The 15,017-nt window shown below is 40.1% G+C and overlaps 1 protein-coding gene across 1 annotated transcript; it reads left to right on the top strand.

The window, feature by feature from the left end:
- Positions 1–8,892: 8,892 nt before the first annotated feature.
- Positions 8,893–14,361, top strand: LOC149207888 (uncharacterized). Its single transcript, XM_089398169.1, has 4 exons — positions 8,893–9,354; positions 9,466–10,047; positions 10,253–10,377; positions 10,491–14,361. Exons 1-4 carry the CDS (start codon positions 8,893–8,895, stop codon positions 14,359–14,361), a joined length of 5,040 nt encoding a protein of 1,679 aa, XP_089254295.1.
- Positions 14,362–15,017: the final 656 nt, after the last annotated feature.

The following is a 15,017-nucleotide window of genomic DNA, read 5'->3' as shown; positions in this document are numbered from 1 at the left end:
AATGAGTGCTTTGCATGCATGAAGTCTTCTTAACCTTGAATTTGTTTAACATTATGAGGATATGTGTTATATTCATAAATATGTATTTGAGAGGTATAATAGTTAGTTCTAGTTATGGCTAGATTTATCAAAGGATTGGAGTCCCTTGAGAGATGGTGTGGATGTGTTCAGTTGTAAGCAATGTGATTGGCATAACAACATAAGCTAACTGGTATATTGTTATATTTAATTATACACTAAACTTTATGTGTTTATGGCAGTATGATGCAAGGGATTACATGGAAAAAGAGACTTCCATGAATTTGTGAAGAAGGTGCAACTTGGGCTTCCACTTGGAGGCACTAGGAACCGATGGGGATTGAGTCATGGTGTCTATTAAGAGTCTTGGGTTTTTGGTCTGTTGTGATTTGTTGGGCTTTATTTGCGGTTTTTTTAATGTCTAATGCAAGGCCTTAACACTTTGTTTGTGTTGTAGTATTGCTATTGGTTTTCATGGTTTTATTCTTGGTTTATTTTGATTCTTGCCTTTTATGCTTGAGAGCCTTGGGAATTGGTTGGGAAAAGAGGAAAGTTAATGGAGTTCGTGAAGAGTTGAATGAAACCCAACGAGTAAGGAAAGACTTAGATGAAGCACAGTGCATGTATAAGGGCAACAGAAGGTAAGAATATGACAGTTGGTTGCACTAGTTGGGTCCATTGTGATAAATGGACAGTGGCAATACAAAAATGAGAAAGCTATTAGGAAAGATAAATTGAATGGATGTGAGGCATCCGATTCCTTGGCTATGTTGGGAACAATTGTTCTCAGTGTTGTGCATGGATAAAAGGAGTTTTGTTAACCTTAACCTTATGATATTTGGTAATTATGTTGTGATCATGTTTATGTTAATGTTTATATATATGCATGTATATATGTATGTATGTATGTCATTGTTTGATAAGATCATGATTCTTTTATGTTGATATATATATATATATATATATATATATATATATATATATACACACACACTTACCATTGTCTTACAGGGTCATTAGGAATCATTATTGTGGAGGAATAATTGCTTACGCATGTGAATGGCATGAAGAGGTTCCTATTTTATGACGAATCAAGTGGGAGAGTAGTCCTGAAAAATCTACGAGGTCAATATCATGTGGTTATGAGTTGATATTATGTGATTATATTATGACTATATTATGGATAGGCTATACCAAGGGATACATTAGTGAAATGAAAGTAGCATGGTCTACGGCATGCTAGGACAAGCGTGGATAAGGCACTGGAAGAAAGGTTGCTTGGTAGAGACAGTGTGGTTTTGGATGTGTGGTACTATTGTTGTGGATATGTTGTATATGTTTTACATGTTGCATCTCTGATGTTGTGTGCATGCGATGTTGTCTATATATAGTGTGTGTACATGTTATTTATGTAATGTTGTGTACAAGGTGGTACAAATAGTGTTGTGTGAATATTGCATATGAAGTGTTGGGTATAGATGGTGCTATGTACATGCTGGATATGCAGTGATGTGTACATATTGTATTGTGTGCATGATGGATATGCGGTGTTGTGTGCATATGGTGTTGTGCGCATGTTGGATATGCGATGTTGTGTACATATGGTGCTATGTACATGTTGTATATGCAGTGCTATGTACATATGGTGTTGTGTGCATCTTGTGCATGTGGTGTTATGTACATCTTGCATATGTAATGCTATATACATATGGTGTTGTGTGCATGTTGGGCATGTGGTGCTATGTACATATGGTGTTGTGTGCGTGATTGTACATGTGGTATTGTGTGCATGTGGTGTTGTGTACACGTACGGGTGGTGTGGTGTACATGTGGCATTGTATACACATTGTGTAGGTGGTGTCATGTACATTTAATGTTGTGCACACTTTTTGCAGGTGGTGTTGTGTACATGTGGTACTGTGTACATGTTGTACATATGGTACTAATATACATGTGGTATTGTGTGCATGTCGTACATGATGTGTTGCAGGCATGCATTACTATGTATGTGCATTATGTATTCGTGGTATCGTGAGATGTGTATATATTGTGTTGTACTCTTTGTATGTATATGTGTTGTGTCATACACCAGATGTAGGCGTATGTATGTATTGTGTTGTGTCATACATTGGGTGTAGGTGTATGTATGTGGTGTGTTGTACACTAGGTGTAGGTGTATGAGTTGTATGTCAAGTGTAGGTGCATTTATTGCATGGTGTTGTAAGTTGTGTGTGGTTCTATGTGTGTGATGCACACTATGTATATCTGCACATGGTTGAGGAGAGGGAACTGGGTGTTTGTCAGGTGTGGAAACTGATCCACTGTGTACAAAGTAAGGACAATGGTAGAAGTTAAGGATTGATTGAAGGATAAGTATCAATATTTTATTTTAGTTTTATTATGCATGTGATCTATGATTCTGAGTTGTGATGGTTACATGTGATTTATGATTATGGTTTATGATGATTTCATCCGATTTGCGATTTTAATTTATGATGGTTGAGTTTGAGCTAACTGGATGTGATATGTTTATTCATGATGATTTGATCAAATAGTTAGTTTGACTTGTTGTGACAGGAACTAAACAGGATTGCAAATGTATCTTATTAACGAGCTACCAATGAGGTATGATGTGAATTTATTTCAATTTATTTTAAATCTAATGAAAGTTATGTGCTTGGTATAAGAAGCATGGAAATACCTAGTTGGGTGGTTGAAATCGAATGCAATCATTAGCAGCGTCAGTGAAAGGAATTGGAACAAGAAGCAATATGATGGTAAAGATCTTTAGGAGTAGGGCCATTATGGGACACTAGTACCCAATAGTGTCCATTGATTTCCATGAGCATGCTATGACTAGTATAATGGTTTTGAGGTGCGTATATGCCTTGGTTGTTTGACCTTTTGATGCGAGGAAGCATTGCCAAGGGATGGATCGCCCGAGATAGGGGATGTCTAGGAACTTGGAAGGTGAGTGATTGCACAAAAGGGTGACTAGATTGCCAAAGGGACTGTGTAGCAGAGAAGGGAAGGTTGAGGATGGATTTGTTTTGGTCATTAGCATTTCCATATGGAATCAGACGCACAATGGGAGTGCACCCTAGAACAATGAGTCAGTAACTGTTCGCTGAGAGGAAAAGTGACACAGGATTGTAGCATTAGACATTAGATGTGACGTTGACTTTGGCAGTGGATTCTAGACTTATTGGGAAGGAGGTGAATCCTGGTATTACTTTTGAGGGAGGAGGTGTAAGCCTCTGGATTCCCTTGTTGTGGATGCAAGCATCGTATTATTTTTATTTGTTGGTTGAGCAAATGTGTATATGTGTGTATTATTGTAAATATTGTATCAAGCTAGATTTATAAATCTCCATAGATAGTATGATTATTTGTTGGGTGAAGAAAATGTGTATGTGTGGTTATTATTTTAAATACCATAATGAGCTATGTTGTAAAGCTCTAGTAAACGATATGATTGTCATGTGTCAACAGTGGTGATTGTAAATACTGCAAAAAGTTGTCTTATAAAGCTCTATGGGAAGTATGTTTTGTTTTCAATGGTCTTGTTGGCTATAGGTGTCATTGAACACTGAAGACGTTGTTCCCCAAAGCGGGAGGGTTCTGTAGCAGACCTAGTTAAAAATCCATGTAAAAATATATAAGACCATGGTCATGGGACACTTCTGCCAAGATGAATGGTGGGTAAAACATCCTAGTGGGTGTTCATTTCAGTTATTATGGCTAAGGGCAATGGAAAAGGCATTGAAAAGTAAAATTGGCATTAACTGGCATTTATTTATGAAATTAATGGAAGATAGGAGAAAAGGGAGGTGAAAGCTTATAGGTTGCATGTGAGGAGGAAAATGAAGGAAAATAATGGAAAATGAAGAAAATAGAGGCCTCATTGATAAAAATTCTTATGAGGATCAGATGGAAAATTTTGGACATGTTTTGGTGGAGCTCTCTTCTATTCTCTCTCACTCTCATACTCTTGGACACTTAGAGTTTGCTTGGAGCACTTTGGCATTAGACAAAGAAAGGCAAAGAAGGCAAGAGGAAGGAAGGAGAAAGCAAGGAAGAGCAAGATCAAGCAGTTACAACAGGATCCTTTGCATGTATTGAATTACATGTGTGTTTTCCTTACTAGATTGGCATGCATGGTATTGCATGTGGTTTTTTGTTGTTATGGCATGGGTTCTTTCAGTTGTGACAGTGTTTTCAGCCTAGCCTTTCTATTTTCGGATAGCTATGGCATGATGGAGTTCTCATGTTTTAGTGGAGTTGGATTTCCGGATGCATTCAAAGATGAGTGGGGTGTATCTCTGAATGATAGAACACATGACCTAGTAACCCTTGAACCAGTCTGTGGGTTGTGGTAAATTTAGAATATGTGTTACCTTGGTGGGCCTAGGAATCCTTGACTAGTGAATAGTGGGATATACGGTAAAACCTAGTGGTGGTTTCCCTTGATTAGGCGTAGGAATCCTTGCTGGTGAATGGCGAGATATACAATAAATATTAGAGGGTGGAGTCTTGGTTTAGGGCCTAGTGATCCCTGGATCAGATAGTGGATTGTGGTAAAGCCTGAGAGACTAGGAGACATGAAAATTCATCACAGTGTAGGTGGATAAATACAGTGGAATTCATGCTTGTTTTGGCCTAGTGGTCCAGAGTGGATTGCGATAAAGCCTAGTTTCTATTGATGAGGGTTAGGTGGTTTAACCTCGGAATGCCCTAGTTGGTTCTTTTGGTTTGAGTCCAACATTCATGCTTGGAATATGTCATGGGGGTGGCTGAAGAGAGAATTGGCTCAACCATTCTATGCTTGGGTGGAACGTGGTAGTCCTATCCCGAGTTGGATTTTGCATTCATTAGTAGAGGTTATTTCCTTGATATACTATGTATAAATGTACTGGTTTATATATGGATTCTATGGCTGATGTATTCTTGATATTTCTATTGTTATTATGTTAGTTATAGGCATGTATTATGATAGTGATGATGTATGGATATCCTCATGTTTTGATTTGTAAATGAATGAATAATGTATCTATGACCTAATAGATGATAATGTAGCTGATGCTATAATGGAAAAATGCTTCTTAGTGATTATCAGATAAGTATTAGACCACTATGCTCAAATATGTTGTTTAAACCTGTAGATTACATGTTTCTGACATGTTTGACGAAATGTATTTCATGGCTAGTAGGGGTCTAGTTTAGTCTTTGTTGATGTTTTTGCAAATGCATCATTGTTATGTTGTGGAAATTCATTTCTAAAAGTGTCATTGAGTTTTGGGCAATGACCTGGGTTATGGACCTGAAAAAGTGACTCAAATCCCAAAGATGCAGACATAACAATGGGTAGAAAAGCCCCTGGATGCATGCATACCTATGTTGTGGGAGTGTCTAGAGCCTCCTATATGCATGCTTGCTTATGTCAAGGGAGAGTCTGAGAGTTTAATGGTCTAAAACTTCAGTTGGTCTCAGGGGTTGCCTACTTGAGTGGTTCGGATGGCTCTTAGGAGTTCTGTTGCTTATGTGGAAGGTATGTAAGGTGTGTTTTTGTCGATTCTACTTCCTTAAGGTCACCTGGGAGGTTGAATCCCATCATTGTGGCCTATCGTCACATGTTTACCCCGATTGGGCGGTTACTTTGGTAGATGTGGGATGAGGGTGTTACATGGGGTAGCAATGCATCCATTATAATGCAGTAAATGAACAAGTGGCTGAGTTGACAGGAGAAATGTATGATAAATATCAATAACGAAGTCTTTGTGGCCAAGATAGATGTCAGTGAAACCTTTTTCTTGGCCGATAGTTGTCTGGGTAGGAGAATAGTCTTAGTCGACTTAGGCACGCTATGAGGAGTCGATTTTGCAAAGTGGTAGGTTTTATCTTAAATCTATTTGGTTTTGTCTTAACTTGCAAGGTAGATTCAGCTTAAATGGTTTTTTTTCTTAAGGAAGATTTGCCTTAAATGGCCATTAGTTTGTCTTAAATGGTTTTTATCTTAAGGGTGGATTTGTCCTAACTAGCACAACCACATTAATAAGTGTGGTTGATAAATTATGATAGACCCATATCAAGCACATATATCAATTATCAATAATGTTAAGAATTAATGTTATTATCAATAATATTAATATAAATATAAGACCCACATTAATAATAATTAATATTATATTATTACTATTATATTAAATAATAATAATTAAAAATAATAATAATAATAACAACAATTATATTAATAATCATTTAATAAATAATAATGAAGTAATTATAAAATAAACATTTAATAAAAAAAAACAAAAAATTAAATGTGGTTGTTACAAAATTCGAGTTTAGACACTCGACCATAACACAATTATTAAACACTAGCCTCTTCCAAAACACACCTAGATAAAAGTTTCACCCATTCAAATCAACATGATAAATTGATGGATTTTTAAATCTATAAATTTACGATTTTTTAATGTATGATATATTTCAAAATTTGATTAAAAAAAGCAATTTTATATTTTTACTTCATCTATTTTACTTATAATCAATTTACAATATCATGCATTTCAAATTCTAAAAATAAAAATACATTTCAAAACATCAACCATAATTTCTAAATTTCATAATTTATTAATCATGGAGGAACTTAACATGAAACTTATTAATATAAACAATGTACCTCATAAGTAAAACATTTCAATGCGATATTAACTAAATTATTTCGATTTCAACTAATATGTACAATGAAAAGAAATCAATTTTCATGGTTAAAACATTTTTAAGCATTTAAGGTAATGTTATTATTTTATATTTGGGCTATATTTTTCTGTCAATTTTATCTTTGAGATGCAATTTTTTTTTCAAATTTTGCATTTTAAAAAAAATTACACAAGAAAAAATTATATCACTCTAAACACTTCTTAGATTTGTGATTAAAATAGATCAATACTAATCTTTAAAGAAAAAATAATAAGATCACTCCACAGATCACTCCTTCAAATCATTAACATATAAACAACACTTAGTTACTAAATTTATAGCAGGCACATAATTGATCTCGTGGAGATTTGTGGCATAAGTCAGTCATACCTTGTACTCCTCATTTGTGCAGCGACACATTTTCCTCTCAAGGTTCAAGGGTTTGTAAGTCGGCCTAGTGATCCAATATCAAATGCCCAAATTTATCATAGAGGTTTTCCAGGTCATATTGGCCACTATCAGGCACCTGTGGCAGTGTACAAATACATGTATGTTAAGATACTGGTAAAGAAAACAGGGAAGTAAGTTGTTGCGACGATTATAGGAAAATACCTTGTTATATATGGTACGGAAACTTTGTTACTAATCGAATAAGACGTAACATTCACAACTTGTAGCCCACATTCTTCTAGCGTGAGCAGAATATTGGAGTACACAATTTGATCTTCGAACACGTTGAGGGGGATCTTAACACAGGAATGGATAGAATTTATTTGCACCATAGTGAAGACATAGGAAAATACCTTGTTATATACTTGTTTGTATATAAATGAATGTTATAAATAATAATGAAGAATTAATCATGGAGGAACTTATTATAATTGGAGTAATCTCAAATCCCTAGGAAATTGATCGATGGGGAGCCACGTGGGCCGAATCTAATTTTTTTAATTTATTAAAAGTAATGGACCATTTTGATAAATAAAATTTTCTTATATATAAATGAATTCTATAAATAATGATGATGAACTTATCATGGAGGAACTTCTTAGAATTGGAATAATCTCAAATCCCTAGGAAATTGGTGGACAGGGAGCCACTTGGCATGAATCTAATTTTTTTAATTTATCAAAAACCAATGCAACCTAACCAACTCTGTAATACTCTAAAGTCATTGATAAGCATTAATACTAAGCATGTGTTGAGCATATTCCCTTGAGAATCAATCTAGGCCCTGAATTAAAAATAAATAAATAAAGTCAATAAATTAATAACGTTTTAAGATAAAAATTCCTTTTGTCTTAAAAAAAATGTCCTTCCTATAATGACAAATCAATGAAAAGATCCCTCGACAACACGGAAAGAGGTGATGACCAAGATATCTGGTTGAACAATAAACACCAAGCACTATAGTGCTAGAGTCACAAGAGTTGAACTACAATACACTATGCTCACGAATGCCCAAGCGAAAGTGGTCATGTCAATTCAACTAAGAGAATAGATCAATCTCATCTAGGGGTCTACCACAATGACAAAGGTGAAAAAGTTTTGCAATGATTTGAAGGTCTTGCTCGACTCATTCTAAGTTCTAAAGTTTTTCTCAATAACTCTTGATCAAAATTACATTCCTCAGGTACATTGTACTTAAAAAATAGCTGGTTCCTCGAGTGCTGGATATTAGTGTTGTTGGCTGTTGATATTAAATCAGGGAAATTTTTAGAGAAGATGTACGATAGGCGTTGCACATTGAAGAGGTGTTTTGTACACAATATTTTGTATTAAACACACATACACTGCACACAATGATGATCTTGTGCCAAAGCATCGATTATCTATCAGAATTTCAGTTGTATCTACTTTGTAATTAATTAGTTAGTGGTTAGTAAGGTTGCAGTTGTTAATTTTTTTATTTTTTTTCACGCTGAAGAGCTACCCTCGCTGCGACCTGCGGCCTGACTAGGCAGTGCCCTCTCAGCTCTTCCGTCCCGACCCTGATCCTCCTTGCTGCGGGGTTTCTTGGATCTGCCAGGCCTGCTGCCTTGACCGAGTCCCCTGCAGCGGCCAGATCTGATTGCTCTGGAGGTCTGGATCGGCTCCTTTTTTCAGTGATTGAAATGCCTGGTTTCCTGTACCCGCCTGGAGCAGATTGGGTTTGTTGATCCTTGCTATGCCATGGAGTCTCAAGGCTCGCCCACAGGTTCGCATGCTTCACCTCCGGAAACTGAAGCAGCTTTCTCCTCTCTCCTGGCTTCGCTGCCCAAAAAAAAGAATCCTGAACTCTCCAAATTCGTCAAAAGGATCGACGATGTTCCGGAAGTGAACCTGCCTCCTGAGGGCCCGATCCAGGTTGCCTTGTCTTTGGCAGATCGAGCCTTGGTGGGTCAATTCACGGGCCTTTGGCCCTCGCCAAAATCGACGGAAAACTGGGTCATCAAGAACTGGGTTCCCCTGATCGAAAACAATGTCACCTCTTATTTTCTAGGTAGAGGCTTCTTCCTGTTCGAGTTCAACACAAAGGAGGACAAAGACCTGATCTTCAAGAACGGGCCATATTTTATGGGGCCTCAGGGTCTTTACCTTAACAAATGGACACCTGACTTCAACCCGACCATGGATGTCCCAATGGCGGTCCCTGTCTAGGTTCGGCTCCCGAATCTCCCGGTGCATTGCTGGAATTGGGAGTCCCTCAAGCACATAGGGAACACTCTGGGAAAGTTCATTGATAGAGCAAACAAAAATGACCAGTATGATTTCGCCCATATCTGTGTCGAGGTAGACTTAGTGGTGGGGCTTCCGGAGGCCATCAAATTAAAGGTAGGCAGTTGGACGCATGTCCAAGTGCTGGACTATGAGCAGCTTCCTTTCAAATGTCGTAAATGCCATGTCTATGGCCATTTTGCAAGAGGGTGCCCGACCAAAGGGGAGGCAGAGAAGGGAAAGGAAGAAGGCTGGAACCAGGTCAAGAGATCAAAGGCATCCCAAAAGAAACCTGGGGCTCATGCACCCCATCCTGCCTCCACCCAGAATGCTCCCCTGTCAAACAGTCAGGAAAACAGGTATGTGGTCTTAAGCTCCGCTGAAGAGACTCTCCAGGCAGAAGATAAGCAAGATCCTCCATCAGACAAATCGTCCCCAGCAGAGGCAAGTCCTGACGAAACCATGGCAAGAAACAAGGAAAAACAACCAGAAGCATCCGAGGAGGAACATGGCTCGGAGGAGTCAGAGGAGGATGGAGAAATAGGAGACATGCAGACAGAAGATCTGCAAGAGGCCGTAAATCAGCTAGAGAAAAGAGAGATCAGGAAACCTACAAGGACAAGCTTCAGGGTAGCCAGCCCACTCTGGAGAAACTCCTGGGGAAAAATCCGAAGACGAACAAAAGCCACTTGCAGGGTTCCAAGGGAGCCCATCACCATAAAAATAAATGATGAAGATTGTCTCCTGGAATTGCAGAGGAATGGGAAGCAAAGTGAAAGAAGAAGCTACAAGAAGTCTTATAAGAAGAGAAGCCCCAGACATTCTTCTGATCCAGGAGACCAAAATGGAGGACAAGGAGTTTCTCCAGACCAGTAAAAAGTTTTGGAAAGGTAGCAGCGGACATGCAGTTTCAGCACGAGGAGCCTCTGGAGGCCTGGGCTCCCTCTGGAATCCTCTCAAGTATAGGCTGATCACCGAGTTGCACAACACCCATTGGCTATTCTTGAAGCTCCAGCCATTGGACTCAAGGGAGGTAGTCAGTCTTTTCAATGTCTACGTTCCAACAAATATAGGGGAGAAAAGAGAGTGTTGGGACTCCATCAGACATCTGTCGGAGTCAGAAAATTTGGAAAACATCATTGTGGCAGGGGACTTAAACCTTACCATGTGCATGGAGGATCAATCATAAGGGACCCCGCAAGGGAATGGGTGGAAGACCTCATGCAGGACTGGGATCTGCTCGACATCCCTCCAGAAAATGGTAAGTATACTTGGTCTAACAAAAGAATAGGTCCGGGTCATATTGCTGCTAGACTTGACAGATGCTTGGTGCAGAGTTCCTTTCTTCTGCTAGGCTTAGAATCCAGATTGCATATCCTCCCATGCAGTGCTTCTGACCATAAGCCAATTTTGCTGGAGATGTTGGGCCATAAAGACCTTGGTCCCATCCCCTTCAGATTTAACCCTCTCTGGGTCAAGGCACCAGAGTTCCTGAAGCTGGTTCAAGACTGCTGGAGTTTGCCTGTAAAAGGTTCCCCTTTCTTCATATGGGAAGACAAGCTCAGAAGGTTGAAAGAGGTCCACAAATCTTGGGCCAAATCCCTCCCCTCCCCTGCAAAAGAGAGACAGCAGGCTCAGGACAACCTCGCCCACCACATTGTCCAAAGTGAGGATGCAGAAATCACTAAAGACGTTCTAGACAAGGAAGCAGAGCTCCAGCAAATCTTCCACAAAGCCTGCCTTTCGGAGGAAGAGCACTGGAGGCAGAAGTCAAGGAGTTTATGGCTTAAAGCAGGAGACAGAAATACTGCCTTCTTTCACAAACAGGCTCAAGCTAGAAAGAGCTTCAACTCTATTGCAGAAATCAAAGATGGCAGCTCAATCCACAAAGACTTCGACAGCATAAAGAGAGCAGCTTTCACCCATTTCCAAAATCTGTATAGAGAAGAGGGAGAGACGGACCCTAACTCTAAATTCTTGGAAGCGATCCCTTCTTTGATCACTCCCACAATGAACCATAAGCTGGAGGCAAAGATCTCTACTCAAGAAATTAAAGACGCTCTCTTCGGCATGGCACCGGACAAAGCCCCGGGCCCGGATGGCTTTACTGCAAGATTTCTCCAAACCTGCTGGCAGATTGTAGAGAAAGACCTCTGCAAAATGGTTTTGAAAACGCAATCTTGCCAGAAAATCGGAGGCAGCACCAATTCAGCCTTCCTTGCCCTCATCCCCAAGGAAAAGGGTGCCAAAGATTTTAACAGGTTCCGCCCCATCTCTCTTTGCAACATTGGTTACAAATTGATCACAAAGGTCATAGCCAATAGACTAAAAGGCATTCTTCCAGCCATCATCCCGGAGAATCAAGGCGGATTTGTTCAAGGGAGACAGCTTGTCGACAATTTCATCTTGGTTCAAGAGGCGATCCACTCGAGCCAGCTCCGCAAAGAGAAAGGTATGGTCATTAAATTAGATCTTGCTAATGCCTTTGATCGGGTCAGACTTAGCTTTCTTTGGGAGGTCCTGAGAAAATTCGGTTTCGGTATGGGTTTTTTAAATTGGATTCGTGCTTGTATTGCTGACCCTTGGATCGCTCCTCTTGTGAATGGGAGAGCAGCTGGTTTCTTTAAAGCCTCAAGGGGGCTTAGGCAGGGGTGCCCCCTCTCTCCTCTCCTCTTTGTTCTTCAGGTTTCTATCCTGAGCTTCTACCTGGATCAGAAACTGGTAGATCAAGAGATCCTGGGGCTCAATATAGCTAGAGGAGTAAAAAATGTCAATCACACCCTGTTCGCGGATGATACCCTCCTCTTAGGGGCTGCCTCCGCCAGATCTGCTTCAAGTTTCAAGGAGGTCCTGGACGACTACAGTGAAGCTACAGGCAGTAGATTAAACAAGGGTAAGTGTAAAATCTTTTGTTGGAATATTTCCCCTTCTACCCTTACATCCATTTCAAGAATTCTGGGCTTTACTGCATCCCTTAGCTGGTCCTCCTTCACATATTTGGGCCTCCCCATCTTCCGTAAATTGGCTTACAGCAAAGATTGGGTCCCTCTGTTGGATAAATTTAAAACCAGAATACAAGCCTGGGGGTTTTCATGGTTAAATCTCGCTGGCAAAACTGTCCTCATCAAATCCGTCCTCTGCAGCCTTCCCATTTTCCAATTCTCTATTATTCTAGCCCCTTCAGGTATCATAAAAAAAATGGAAGCCTACATCCGTAAGTTTTTCTGGAAAGGAGGAAACAATAATGACAGGAAAATCCCATTAGTTAGTTGGGAGAAAATTTGCAAGCCCCAAAGCGAAGGAGGCCTCAACTTCAAGGATCTCAGCCTCCAGAACATAGCCATGGGTGCCAAGATTTTCTGGAGAGTCATTGGATCACATCCTGGTTGGGCGCAAAGAGCTCTCTGGAGGAAATACTTCAGGGGAAAGAGAAAGAGATGCTTGGATGCCCCTCTTCCTTCCTCAGGCTCACAGCTGATCAAGCTCTGCCAAAAAGTTGTTCCGTTAATCAGAGACAGAGCATTCTGGATCCCTGGCAATGGTAAAGATTGCAGGATATGGGAAGATAATATCATGATGAATCCTCCCTTATCGTCCCTCAGCTCCCTCCAACCGCTGCGCCTGTGGATGAACAACGCAGGCTGTAACTCTCTATGGGACATCTCGCAGTGGGAAGGCAGATCATGGTTGCGCTGGAGGCTCCCTCCCGTCCCTCCTGAACTTACTCAAGCCCGTGATCAGCTCCTTGCAGCGCTCAATGGGATGGCGCCTCTGCGCATGGGTAAGAAGGACGCACGTGGTTGGGGAGCCGCCCCAGGCCTGTACACAGTGGCGCAAGGTTACAAATGTCTGCAGATGCGGCCTCACGTCCCCCCGAATCCAGCAGTTTGGAATGGAATCTGGAACGTTAAAACCACTCCCAAGGTTGACGCCTTTTGCTGGCTGTTATGCCACAGCGCGATTTTGACAACCGACAGACTGCAGAAAAAAGGCTTCCATGGCCCCTCCCGCTGTCACTTATGTTGTGAAAATGAGGAGAGCGCGCAGCACATAATGCTGGACTGTAATTACTCAAAAAAAATATGGCAAGGCCTCCTGAGTTTCTGGGAATCCGATTTTACACTGCCCTTGACTATAACCGATCTCTTTGCAAATTGGAGGAATTATTATCCTGAAACTCTCCCAGAAAATGAAAGATTTAGAGCAGCCTGGCTCTCCCTGCCGAAATTCGCTTGCTGGCAGATCTGGCTCGAGCGTAACAGAAGAGTCTTCAGGGAGGAAAGACTCAATGCACAGGTTATTATCATTAAAACAAAGTGCCTTTGGAAAGAAAGTCTTGGGGATCATCTTTCGGAGTTGAACCTGAATCAGCGGGACTTAGATTGGGGCGCCTCGATGGGCCTTCATTTCACTGACGAAACTAGGCACCACAAGATTACAAAAGAATGGCAATTCAGGGGAAAGGAGAATGATCTGTCGGACTTGCTTCTCAGGCAATCCAGATCTGCTTTGTTCTTTGATGGAGCAGCGAAAGGCAATCCCGGACGGGCTGGAGCAGGAGGCATTATAAAAAACAAAGAGGGCATAACAGTGGCAAAGTTCGCCTGGGGGTTAGGGCAGTCAACCAGCATGCAAGCTGAAGCCTTGGCACTTCTGCAAGGCCTTAAGCAAGCAAAGGCTATGGATCTCTCAGAAGTCAGCATTATAGGAGATTCTCAAGCCATCATCAAAGTCTTAGTAGCGAACTCCTCTCTTGTAGACATCAGCCTGGCAAGAATCATTTCAAGAATCAGGACCTTGATGAAATCCTTCCGGTCTACATCTCTCCTCCATGTTTTGAGAGAAAATAATAAAGATGCAGATATAGAAGCCAACAGGGCAGTTCCTCTTTCCGCTGGCTGTCTCTTGGTAGACGAAATTGAGAGTTGGGACTCCATTCCATAACGTTTGTCATGTTCTTCTGCATATTGTTGAACCAGTTTGTATGTTTATTTAAGTTAGGGAAAATAACAGAGATAATTTCGATAGGATGGAACAAATTCCGCGGGTATCCAGGAGTCGGGATCACTGACCAGCTAGTGGAAGGATATTTGAAGGGCTACGCCCGACCAAATGTAACCGTTGAAAGGCATTTTGGCCAGAGATCAATATAATCACATACTCGTTCCTGTTAAAAAAAAAAGGTTGCAGTTGTTAGGGGTGCAATTGTATCACTATAAACATGAAAAAATGTATGAACAAATATTTAGATGTATTTTTTGACAGCTTTTCTCCACCTTTGGAATTGTAATGTTGGTGTCCTTTTAAGTTGGTTTAGCCTTTATCTTGTGGGGTTATGGCCCAGGTTTAAAGGTATCTGATGGATGTATGTTTATGAGACTAAGATATTGAAAAGTGAGTTGGTTCTTCTCTTTGAATACATTGAATTGCGATGAATGTTTTTTTTTTTTTTTTTTTTTTTTTTTTTTTTTTTTTTTTTTTTTTCAGATTGTTAATGGATTTTTTTTATATGAATGTAAAATGTAATTGTAATGTTTAGAGTTCATAATATTGTTATTAATGAAAGTATAAGTTCCTAATTAATATGTTTTTACAATTTT

The sequence above is a fragment of the Pinus tabuliformis genome, chromosome 1_2 (assembly GCF_031772625.1).
Source record: "Pinus tabuliformis cultivar Carrire ecotype Pingquan chromosome 1_2, CPIR1, whole genome shotgun sequence".
NCBI lineage: Eukaryota > Viridiplantae > Streptophyta > Pinopsida > Pinales > Pinaceae > Pinus > Pinus tabuliformis.
Note: the sequence above shows the minus strand (reverse complement) of the source record. Positions and strands in the feature narration are given on the sequence as shown.